Genomic DNA, 12,477 nt, shown 5'->3' with positions numbered 1-12,477 from the left:
AGGCTGCAGAAGATAGACACAGTACGGAATAGGCAATCCAGTGTGAAATAACCAACTAATAAGTTACAGTAGCAGCATGGTAAGTTTAGGGTAGTCATAACCTGCAAAAGAAAAAACGAAAATGACGTTAGATAATTCCTCACCGTGCTCTCCTCTAATTTTTTTATGATACCACTCCATTTTTTCCATCTCTCCTCTAAATTTTTTATGATACCACTCCATTTTTTCCATCTCTCCCGGGATGCCAGTTTTGCCATTTCAGTTCTGATTTCAGAATTTGATGGCTGTGTGCTTTGTTCTTCCTTTCCCTCTAGTTTTTTCAATTTTGCTTTGGTCCAAGTCTACCTCATTCAAAGGATGGGCTCAAATTTGTAGTCTGGTGCGACCCACCATATTGAAAAAGCAGGCTTGTTCAAAATATACCTGGCTCGGGCGGACCGAGCGGGCTGCTTAGGTTTTGAGCAACTTATGCACCAAGTGACTCAAATTTGGACCAAAGGATTAATGCGCCTAGCATTCTTAGCCTCCAACATATTTTTCTCCGTGATATTGGGCAGATTAAAATGACTCTTTTGGCATTAAAGCATCTCATAAAGGTATTCAATTTGCTGATTGGTTAGTCAGCAAGGTTTTCCAAAAAAGATGCAGAGAATATCGGCAGAGACCCTATTACATAGCATTTGGTTTTGTAGCAGGTTATATTTTTAAATATGGTAACTAATTTGCTAATTCCTTTGCCAATAAGGATTCTCAAAATGGTACACAAAAAAAAAAGACTTCCAAAAGAGACGTAAAGTATACTGGTGAGACTTTATTTTTAAAATTAAGCTCCAAATATATAATCTTTGGGGTTTCAGTCCCTCTGAGGAAGAGGAGTGAAAAGGAAAAAGGGAAGCTGGAGGTGCTACCTCTCTTTCCATCCGTAATTTTCATATCCAGTTGTATAAAAAATCTAAACACCATCCAATCCAAATTGCGCATACGAGGATGAGGACTCGAGTCAACCTTCTAGAAGCTGGATTTGCGCTAGGATGTAAAGGTGTAAAGGTCTAGGGTGGCATGATTTTTTTACAAGCTGGACTTGTATCTATTGTCATTGGTACTTTTGTTCACAGTAACTCGTGTGGTGGTGCAAGGATGATTCTATCCTGGTGCATAATAATCTCCTCCTATGATGGATAGGATATCGATCGTTAGCACAATCAGCCCTTGTCACTCCTCTATAATCCCAACCTTCACATAATAATTAGTTTTTAATTTATTATTTTCTTCAAGAAAAACCATGTGCTAGTGGACTTGTAATGCTACATTAGATTTTCGGTGATGTGGCCTAAATCTGATCTACACATCATTGATCAACATGTGATGAGTATTTAAAAAATAATAATAAATTTTAAACAATTTGAATTTTTATTTATCAAAAAAAAAAAAATCTAATCGTTGATGGGGCCTAAATAAAGAAGAAATGGCCAGGGGCTCTTAAGTCAAGGTCTTGCAATGAAAAGCTCCCAATAGAAGCTCTTAAGCTCTTATGCAAGAAGCTCTTAAGCTCCCATGGAGAGCCTCTTAAGCTCTCAAGACTATTTTTGCATCTGACTCCTCTTTCACAGTCATCTTTATGTGTTATCTTCTATATCAAACACTTCAAGCCAATCATTCTAGGCTGAGCTTTCATGCTGAGCTTCCATGTTAAGCACTTTATGCTAAGCCAAATATTCTAGATTGAACTTTTGTATCAAGCATTCCAAGCTGGACACGTATGACCTAACAATTTAGAAAGATGACTTTTACTACAATGCTTTTTATTCTCTTGCTATTTCTTACAAAATTCTGCTCGATTAACTATTGGAGGATATCCATTTGGAGCTACTTGGATGGGCCTTTCTTTTCTTTTGGTACATAGATTCGTGACTCTTCATTGTAAATTGGTGATCCTTTTTGACCATTGTGAATTGAGTGGATTGATTTATGCCCTTCAATCCTCTAAACTACTAGATCATGGTTGGATATGATTTGGACATCAATATTTAGATTCTTTGATCCGAGTATCCTCTGTTTTTAGTCATTTTAGTTTCATATTTTTTTGAAAAAAATCAATGTCACTAAACAATCTCCAATTCACCTAATCCCCATCATTTTTAGCAACTCAATCGTTAATAATTGAGATTGCTTTAGCATAGTCCTTAATTCACAAGTAAGTTGATTTTTAAGTAACTTATTTGCTATTTTAATGAAGCTTATAACGCCTATCAAAAAAAAAAAAAAAAAAAAAAAAAAAAAAAAAAAAAAAAAAACACTTATAACCAACTTAATTTATTAATACGTTGCCGGCTCAACCGGTTGCGCTAGCGGTGACCGGGTCTCATAATCCGTCCATTTGCTCGTGTTACAGGAGTCTCTTTGGGTACCGCGGTTGGGCCTTGCAATTTTTTTTTTTTTTTTTTTTGTGTTTTTTCCAATAGCACAAAAAGAAACCCTAGAGTCCATATATCTTAATAAAAGCGGGTCCTTTGATTTCTTTCCGACTCCAGCTCCTTTCTAGGGTTCGCGGAAGCAACAGGGGCAAACGAGCTGGAGAAAAAGCAAGATCTTGAGGTGTCGAAAATCCCTCTCCTCCCAAAATTTCAATTCTCTCGCGTACTCGCGTTCTCGCTGATTTCCGTTCTTCAAATCGATGTGTATTTTACAAGATTTCATTAAGTTTTTGGTTCTGACCGTTTGCACGAGAAGATCTTGTCATTCTTCATTTCTCTATTTCTTTTCTGCGGTGTAGTATGGTGACTGTGGGGCCGTTTCTTTGCTGTCTTTGGGTGATTTTTTCTAGATGCTAGGGTTTTTATGCGGTAAAACCTATTTTTCATAGCAGCGTGCCATAGAACCGGGAATAGGTGGTTTGGTGTGTGAATGATTGTTTTAGATCTAGGGTTTATATGCGGTAAAACTTAATTTTCACTTATAGAACCGAGAATAGGTGGTTTGGTCTGTGAAAGATTTCGTCTTCAAGGGTTTTAATTGGTGAATAATGGAAACAAAAGATGTCTTCGTTCATGTCTTCGTTCTTGAGTTTCGATCAGGCCCTTTAGACGGCTTCTTGGTGGTTCACTAGGTTGGGGAAGAGGACGACATTAATGCAACGATGACAAACCCCGTGGCGGGGGATTCTTTCTAAGTGAATAAAGATTTATTATCTTCTTTTAGATACATCTGTATCGCATGTTGTATTTTCTGTTCGTCTTGGTTGTTGTGTTGGTTTTAATTGTCTTGTTGACAATTTACTGTTAGTTTTCAGTCTCAAGCATCTGTGAGGGCCATATTTTGCATGAGTTCTGTAAAGAATATTTATCACCATCTGGCGCTATAGCTCATAAGTTGGATAAGTTGTTGGCAGTAGTAATCACATTTGTAAGTGGGGGAAAACCATGAAGGTTCTTCTTGTTAAATACCTAATTTGAAGAAAATTTATGAATTGTTTTGAACATAAACATACTCAAGATTGTCAGTGCTGCTTACTGGTGATATCCCAGCCTTACACAAGGATGATATGCCACTCTATTTCAGTTTTGGCATGAACTCGCATGCATGGCCACTACTGGTTCCCTACTTCCCTCTGCTTGTAAGGATGCTTGAAATGCAGTCATTCTATGTGTCATTCTGGTGCTGGCATGATATGTGCCACATGGCATAGGTTGGAAAACAAATCCCTGAATATAATGTGAAGTTTTTTTTTTCTGTTGGTGGCTTTCACAAACTATTTAGATGTTCCATTTATTTATATATTTTTCATTATGAAGGTACTGTATAAATGTATCATTATTTTGATAAATCATGAAATTTTATTTTCATTTATTAGCATCTTGGAAATTAATACATGAATCTATTTATGCAGTCAAATTCTCTCGTTTCTTTTTGGTTCTCATATGTGCTGTCTTTTTGAGCTCTTTAAGATCTTGATTTTTGCAGATTTTCTGTTTGATTTCAAGATTGTAATGTTTTTCCTTCCAGCCAAGTTTTAGCATTTCTGAACTTTTATAAGTTTTTCCTGTTATTTACTTAATTGGATACTCTCTTCCAATGTATGTGTTTGTTGTGCGTGTGTGCATAGTGTATTTTTTTTTTTTGGGGGGGGGGCTTGATTGTAGGGAGTAACCTCTTGGGTTGCACCAAAATCTTGCATGATCAGCTAATGGATAACAGCCTGTTTAGAAATGTTACATTACTCCAACTATTTTGCATTGTTCCTTCACTTTGGCTGCCTGGAATGTTATTTAATGAGCTTATCCTTTTAATGGGGAAGTAGAAGGTAAACATATTTATCTAACATGATGAATATTTGTTGCAGAAGTGAAAAAAAATCAAGCTACTTAATGGCCGGACAGAGAAACAACTATGGTAAACGATCCCACTCTCAGTCAGACTATGCTGACAATGGAGCAAGCAAGAGAAGGAATCCTGGTGAAGAAAGAGATCCCTATGTTCCTGGGCCGGAAGATACTGTTTATCGTTACTTGTGTCCTGGAAGAAAGATAGGAAGCATCATCGGGAGGGGTGGTGAGATTGTGAAGCAACTGAGGTCTGATACACAAGCTAAGATTAGGATTGGTGAGACTGTACCTGGATGTGATGAGCGAGTTATAACCATATTTAGTACAAGCAGAGAAACGAATTCTTTTGAAGATACTGGTGATAACATTTGCCCTGCGCAAGATGCCCTCTTTAGAGTGCATGAGAGGCTTGTCACAGATGAGGCACCTGGTGATGAAGATGCAGATGCAGGTGCCCCTCAAGTTACTGTCCGTCTGCTTGTGCCATCAGACCAGATTGGCTGTATTATTGGGAAAGGGGGACAAATTATACAAGGCATACGTAGTGACACTGGTGCTCAAATTCGCATTTTGAAAAATGAACATCTTCCTGCTTGTGCTATCAGTAGTGATGAGCTTCTGCAGGTATGATGGTTCCCTTGCATACTAGTAAAGGTATGTTAGGTGTGATGTATGCCTAATGCATACCCCCTGTTTACATGTGAGGCTTGCACCACATGCAGTTCACATGACCCTTCTTGCATTTGCTTCATCAGAGGGGTGATGCTTTAGGTGCACTGCAATATAAATGCTTTCAGGGTCACTCATATGTTGATAATGCATTCCTTATAATTAACAACTTTGCTCCACTTGCTGTCATAGAATGGAGCGTGCATCAATCTCGGTGAGAGATTCTACTTCTGATAAGTGAGAAACTCTTGACTTGTCGAATCTGCTAATGGTTACCGGATTTACCCTTATTGAACAAGAGATTCTACTTCTGATGTTTTCTTTCTGCCTTTCCCTATTGTATCATTTGAAGATCAAAGTAGTCCTTAGTTGCGTGCTTGCTTTTTGGAAACCCATAGACGATATGGTATAAGTAATGCTTAATTGTGTGCTTGCTTTTTGGAAACAAATAGACGATACGGTATATTTAATATTGTAGCTAGCATAAGCAACGGCTGGTAACTCTAGCATTGCACACCCCCCCACCAATCCACCGACCCCCCCATCCCCCCCCTCCCCCCCGCCAAAAAAAAAAAAAAAACCTTCTCTCTGTTGCATTAGCGTAGATTTTATGCGCAAGTCTACTTCTATTTTATTTTCTTCTGTTCTCTTATGTTTATTGTTAAGTATGTCTCTGATCAGTCAGAATTTTTGTTAGCTATATCTTTCTGATCAGAGAATGTTTTTTTGGGTATCAGATTACCGGGGAAGCTGCAGTTGTTAAAAAAGCTCTTCTTCAAGTTTCATCTCGCCTCCATGATAATCCATCTCGTTCACAACACCTGCTTGCTTCCAGCATGTCCCAGTTATACCCACTAGGTGGTCAGTTTGGGGTTCCAAGTGCCAGTGCTCCAGTTGTGGGTATGGGTCCGTTAGTGGGTCCTTATGGAGGTTACAAGGGTGATGCTACAGGAGATTGGCCATCTTTCTACCCACCTCCAAGGGATGAAAGTTCTGCAAAGGAGTTTAGCTTACGTCTATTATGTCCTTCTGTCAACATAGGTGGTGTGATTGGCAAGGGTGGGGCCATTATTAAACAGATCAGGCAGGAATCTGGAGCATATATCAAAGTAGATAGTTCCTCTGCGGAAGATGACTGCATAATATCTATTTCAGCGAAAGAGGTGAGTACAATCTTTTTTTGTGGATGTTCATGTGCTTTTTTTAGAAAAATGTTTTTCCAAAGCTCCATTGGTTTTATCTTTTTCATTCTTTCAGTTCTTTGAAGACCCGATTTCTCCCACCATAGATGCTGCAGTACGCTTACAGCCTAGATGTAGTGAGAAAACTGAGAGAGAAACTGGTGAACCTTCATATACTACCCGCCTACTTGTATCGACATCACGCATTGGTTGTCTAATTGGTAAAGGGGGGACTATCATATCTGAAATGAGGAGAAGCACCAGGGCTAACATACGCATACTTTCAAAGGAAAACCTTCCCAAAGTTGCTGCTGAAGATGATGAGATGGTTCAGGTAATGGCACATCAATTCAGTGAATTACATATCATCTGAATGCATGGTGAAATGTGCTGATATGTTGCACGGAGTTTGTCTAACCACATCTTTTTTGTTATTATTATTATTATAATCATCAGATCAGTGGCGACCTTGATGTTGCCAGAAATGCTCTTATACAAGTAACAACACGGCTGAAAGCCAATTTCTTTGAAAGGGAGAGTGCGCTGTCTGCATTTCCATCTTCTGTTCCCTACCATCCCTTGCCAAGTGATGCTTCTGACGGGTCAAAATATGGGAGCAAGGATAGCAAGGCATATGGCCGTGGATATTCTTACTCTGGTGGATATGGTGCTTCAGGTGATTTGATGTCCTCTGACAACTATGGAAGTTATGGTGGTTCTCAGGTACTTTCTTTGCATTGACTTTTAAAAACAATAGTGTAACTTTTTTACTGCTGTGTCTCCCCCCCTCTCTATTTTGGTCACTCATGATCTGGTTATTGACCAGTTGCAGTTTAATTTCACAAATTTCTTTGGTGCACTCTTTAGGGTGGTGGTAGCAGTTACAGCACATATGGTGGGTACTCTGCTCGTTCTGGAAGCACTGGGTAAGGCTATTTTATCCTGCTGACAGCATTTGGTATGTTACCTATCAAGTATGTTTGTTTACATAGGTGCGAGAGAAATTGAAAGACACTTATGTACACTGGTATTGTTTGCCAATGTTCTATCAACCCTTTCATTAATGATTATAAGCTGCTGATATGTGGGCTCCATTCCTCGAAACAAATGGGAAAGGTGTTAATGAGTACTCAAGAAGGAGTATTCGGCATTGGAACAATTGATGTTTAGACGTCCAAGTTTTTTCACTTTTTGGAATCTGGCTCTAGCCTCTAGTTCCAGGGAAATGTAATGGTTGTTTGAACTACTGCTCTTTATCTCCTCTAAACTAATATTGTCTCATCTATTTTATCCATTTGGCTATATTTTTTTTCATTTTTTCTTTAATAAAAAAATTGCCTATTTATGATGATCCTAATCTATAGCTTCTTTTACCAGGTTATCTGGTCAAAACCCTGTTTCCCATGGGAAACATCATGGTTATTAGTGTTCCCTGTGTTTAGGCTATATCAGGTAGACCACTCCCTTTACCTTATTTTTCTTTCAATGAAAGTACGTGTAATAACTTTAGATATGCTTATAAGTCACTTGTTCTTTTCTGACCAATTTGCTGTCTTTTACCCAACCAGCCTACCTATATTAGATTTCTAATGCACCGTTTTTCTTAACCTTTGTTGCCTTGCCCTCCAATTTAAAACAGCTGAGGTCTATGAAGCCTGGAGCCAGCCTATATGAAGCCTGAAGCCTAAACCAGAAGACCAGATGAACAGATTCTGAGACACTAATCTCCCACCTTGGAAGCTATGTTTAGGAGGATTAACAAGAGAAAATATTTACCGTTTCTCTACGCCCATGCCTTTAGCATTACACCAGCTTATATCTGCGCTGCCATGGGCCCGTGTTCCATGCCCAACCTTATGTTTGGAAGCAATTGTATTATTTTTAAAATTCTAAGACTGAATGTACTTTAAACCCAGCTCTTTCTTCTTGAGTGGTAATACTAAGTGGTTTGCCTATTTAGAAGTGGAACTCATCCTCAAAACTTTAGGGGAAATTAGTTCACCCTTGTGCTAAAGACTTTCAATTTGAAATCTTTGTTGGATTGCCGGTATTATGATACTATGCCACGCCACGCTTCTGGGTGGTTACATTGCAAGTTTTTTTTTCACATTATCCAGCCAGAATTCTCTCCTTATTTTGTTTGAACCTTACGAGTTTATCTTTGATTTCATTCCTTATTCTTGGATGAGTGTTCTGTATACATGCATGTATGTAAGCACACGATCAGAATTAGTAGCATCTGGGAAATTGTTTCTGCTCTGGAAAGCAGTCGAGGCTTCTGAAATTTCCTTTTATTAGCAATGGCTGGACCTCACTGATTAGCACTTTACAATTTTAGTGCAGCAAATCAGTGAAGTAGGTGTTTTAGCTTATTTTGTGTGTGTTCATGTTGTTTTGAAGGCTTTGCAGAGGAGAAGCATTCATGCCATTATTCCATGCTAAGCAACTGTGTTGAAGGTAGGCGATTTGAATCAGCTTAATTCATGGGGCAACCATTGCTTGAAGCTGGTTTGTGAGCTGTATCATGTTGTTGGATATACTTACATGTGAGATTGGTAAGTTTGCTTAGTCCTTTTCTTATGCTTCATACGGTTTCAGTGCAGAATAGAATTGAAAAATGCAAATGATATCAGTTTTGCAGGTTCTGGGAACTACGGGTTTTTACTTAGAAGGCTGGTAAGTATTCCGCTCAATGGTCATTAATCACTTCTAAGAAATCTTCCCACCTAACTTGGTCACAGGATAGTCTAAACTTTAGACTCCAAATCGTGACTTAGCTAGCCTGGAGAAGCCTTATGTGCTTCTCTTTGGTGTATGGTCATAGTACGTGATATATCAGCTTGCTTAAAGAGGGTTTTGATGTTGTACAAATGTGAACTGATGCAATTACCGACTTTTCTTTTAGTTCTGTGCTCCTACATTCCTAACTAGAATCATCATACTCAACCGCACTTGGCTTGATTTGGTTAAACTTTAAGAATAGATTGGTTCATTCCCTGTTTTTTCATTTTTAAGAAAACTTGATTTGAGTGCTTCTTGTTCCAGGTCAAAGGTGTCTGGTACATGTGCATATACATTATGTAATATCTTATATGTGAAGTGTATAATATGATATATATCTGCTTGGTATTTATTATTTCATGTATTCGTGGTTCATATCTATTTTTGTATTGTTGATTAGACATGTTTTGTTCAAGATTAATAGTTTATTCTTTTGGGTTCTTTTATTGTCTGATTTTCCTGCATAGATTATTTCTTAATTTATGTTGTCTCTGGTACTTAATGGTCGAACAGAAACAACAGATCGTTTTACTTCTGTGATAAAAAATATTAATTTCTAGCGAATCCAAGAACTGATTTGAAGCAACCCAATCTTGTCTGGTTTTGCTGTCCGGTTCCAGCTTGATTATTTCATGTGTTCAAAAGTTGACAACTGGTTAGGATTGGCTCCGTTTTGTGCTGACACTTGATTCAGCCATTTGCACTCCTACTCCAAGTCAGTATAAGATGATTTGCTCAGAAATAGGTATTCTTTGTTGACATTTTTCATTAATAATATTGTCTTGATTGATCTATAACATATAAGAATTAGGTATAGGTTCAGAAAAATCAAGAATAGATCGATATTTTATTAAAAATATCAGTGATTGTTTTTCATAAAATGATCATTCATATTATTGAGTACTTGCAGAATATGTTAGACATCAGGATAGATACTTAATTTTCTGCTTTTGAAATGCTATTTCGCTCCCCTAAACTCTTCCATTGGGAACTTCTGACGCTCTTTTTGTAAAAATGAATCTAGTGTTCTATGGTTTTAAGCTGGCTGCAATGTTGTATTTTTGAAAGGTAGTCCTATGATCAGTTCATAATTGCCTTAATGTGTCAACATTTTGTCTGGGTTCCATTCTTGCTTTCTGCAAATCTCTCTCTTTACTTTGTTCCCACAAGTGTTCCTCTTACTCTTTTGCTTGTAAAACCCTCCTATCAATTCTCTTCTCTGTTGAAATCTGTACTTTGTGTATATGCACATGAAATGTTCTTTATGGTTATGAAGCAAATGTTGAAATTGGTTATGTTGATACATGATTCTAATTTTGCTAATTGTTTGATTCTTTATGTGAAACTGTAATGGGCATGAAAGAAAGGTCCTGTGATGAGTCCTGAAACCAGTTCTCTCAGTCGTATTTAGAGGTATATAGGCAGAAGCTAAAACAAGATGTTAGATGGGATCCTTTAATTACTTGAAACTACTATGATCTAGCATACTTAACGCATTTTTTACAAAGAAATGTTATACATTATGCTAAAAAGGAAGATTTAATGATGTTCATGCTAGGAGAGTACTTCGTTTCACCATCCTGATTAAATTCTAAAGTACAATAATCTTGCTGTTTGACTGAAGATTAATGGTTTTGTTCAATCATAATTATTTTCTAATGTCTTAGTTATTTGAATTTTGCAATTGCCTTTCTTTTTTAGATTTTGATTTTTTTCCCCCTATTTATGATTGCCTAACGAGCCCACACACATAATAAACCCCAAATAGAAGCACACACAGAGGTGCGTGTAAAGCCCTAGGAAAAACAACAGCAACGAAAACCAAAACCAGGAGATCTAATGGAAAATATCTTATTCTCATTGCAGATACTTTCCAAATATACTCGAGACACTTCCTGATACCTCCTCTAAGTATGAGGGTTGCTTTCTTTTTTTATTTAGTGATAACATTTTAATGATGAATGATCAATTTTTTAGTCTATAATATTAGTATCATTAATATTAAAATGGAGTATGGATTGAGACCTATAAATTTGATAATGATCAAATATTGAGCTTGCAAAAGTTGGTATGTGATACGATTGTTTTAAAGTGTGGACTACATTATTTTGCTAATGTGATATGCTTTTAAAGCAATAAATGCTTTTTCTTTTTTTACATCCAGTCGTATATATTGATGTGTATGTCATACACATACCTCCATACATGCATACATACATACACATATGCCCATGCATACATACATACATGCATACCATATTGATGTATTGTACCATTTCTTACTTTTCAGGGTTTGCTATGTTGGTGTATTTGTGTCTTGTCATATCTGCTTCCCTTGCTTGTTTGCATAATATTGTGCACTTACATATTCATGTATTGTAGCCGTACCATATCGTTGCAGGTTTTGCCATATTGGTGTATCTGCTTGTTTTGCATGATATCGCATATAGATGGAAGGACATACTAGTATAAATGGCAAGAACTTTTTTGGTTGAATGTCAATTTCTTTAAGATTAGTTTTATTGTTAATGAATTTTGGATCCTATGTAAGAATATGTCCGTTCAATATAATGTAGAGAAGAAAGCATCATTTTGTCAAAGCTGTCATTATTATTGATATTCAAGTTCCTGATTTTCATTTGATTTTTTAATCTTCAACAACTCTGCTAGGAGCCTTTTACAGTTCTTTAATGGTGTATAGAGATCTGCCGCTGCATAATTCCAATCATGAGTTGCATAACTGTTGCTTCATGTTTTATAAAACACCTTTGTGTGTGTGTTTTTTAACCCCTTTTTTGTTTTTGATTTTCTAATCTTCAAAACTCTGTTAGGCCTGAGAATGGTGCTTTTAGCGGGTCCATACTTTTTAACTCAAAAATGCAAATACCAACCTAAATAAAGGGGTTGCAGGTTTAATAGGTTACCTTATTTAGCCTCGCCATTCATTTAGCTACCATGATCCTGCTGTTGGGTGCTAGCGCTGATCTCCTGCCACATGTGACGTAACAAGCTGTGCATGTGATGGCTACATATTTATATGGCTTAGGAATATCCTACCACAGCTTGTCGATTGTTTCTTAAAGCAGGATGGGGGGATTGCATGCTTTTCCTGCACTGGAATATATCTCTATGGCCTCAGGATACATTGCAGGTACTCGGATTTGCTAGTGTATGCTAGTCTCGTTGTTGTTGTATTTCCATTTTTTTTTTTTTTTTGTTGTTGTCAAGAGTGAATGAGAAGATTGGGTGATATTAGTGCATACAACTGGATATCTTAATCTGGTGGACAACAAGTTGGGCTTGGCTCTTCACATCATTTGGTCGATTGCGTGCTATTTGTGGGTGGGGCCGGAAAAAAAAAAAAAAAAAGGGGGCGGGGGGGGGGGGGGGGGAAGAACCATTCTAGTACTCTAATATTGCACAAGCAGCAACTGTACGGTGTTCTCATGATGGATTGGATGACATCCTCGTGGTTGGATCTATTGTTGCATTTGTGCTGCATGTTTTTCAACTAAGGAAAAGGT

At 37.4% G+C, this 12,477-nt stretch overlaps 1 protein-coding gene across 12 annotated transcripts; it reads left to right on the top strand.

Moving 5' to 3' along the window:
- The first annotated feature begins 2,437 nt into the window (after nt 1-2,437).
- LOC105045705 (RNA-binding KH domain-containing protein RCF3) lies at nt 2,438-12,269 on the top strand. 12 transcript variants are annotated; one of them, XR_012138990.1, is made up of 9 exons: nt 2,438-2,595; nt 4,340-4,946; nt 5,729-6,154; nt 6,249-6,506; nt 6,629-6,895; nt 6,999-7,098; nt 8,573-8,727; nt 8,814-8,848; nt 11,355-12,269. XR_012138990.1 is itself a non-coding variant. In XM_073252502.1 (8 exons), the coding sequence occupies exons 2-7, from the start codon at nt 4,365-4,367 to the stop codon at nt 7,612-7,614; spliced, it is 1,698 nt and encodes a 565-aa protein (XP_073108603.1). In that variant the 5' UTR covers nt 2,438-2,595; nt 4,340-4,364; the 3' UTR covers nt 7,615-7,624; nt 8,573-8,669. The 12 variants fall into 12 exon arrangements, 6 of the variants coding, with proteins under 6 accessions (XP_073108603.1, XP_073108605.1, XP_073108602.1 ...); XR_012138989.1 differs by having other exon boundaries at nt 8,806-8,848; XR_002165723.3 differs by having other exon boundaries at nt 7,040-7,098; nt 8,814-11,553.
- The last annotated feature ends 208 nt before the right edge of the window (nt 12,270-12,477 follow it).

The sequence above is a fragment of the Elaeis guineensis genome, chromosome 2 (genome assembly GCF_000442705.2).
Source record: "Elaeis guineensis isolate ETL-2024a chromosome 2, EG11, whole genome shotgun sequence".
NCBI lineage: Eukaryota > Viridiplantae > Streptophyta > Magnoliopsida > Arecales > Arecaceae > Elaeis > Elaeis guineensis.
The sequence above is the reverse complement of the archived record's forward strand: the minus strand, read 5'-3'. Positions and strand labels throughout refer to the sequence as shown.

Excerpts from the sequence above, each read along its gene's own strand:
- LOC105045705 (XM_073252502.1), top strand. The coding sequence starts at position 4,365 with ATGGCCGGACAGAGAAACAACTATGGTAAACGATCCCACTCTCAGTCA. Across the intron at positions 4,947-5,728 it reads GTAGTGATGAGCTTCTGCAG|ATTACCGGGGAAGCTGCAGT; the intron begins GTATGATGGTTC and ends TTTGGGTATCAG. Across the intron at positions 6,507-6,628 it reads AAGATGATGAGATGGTTCAG|ATCAGTGGCGACCTTGATGT; the intron begins GTAATGGCACAT and ends TATAATCATCAG.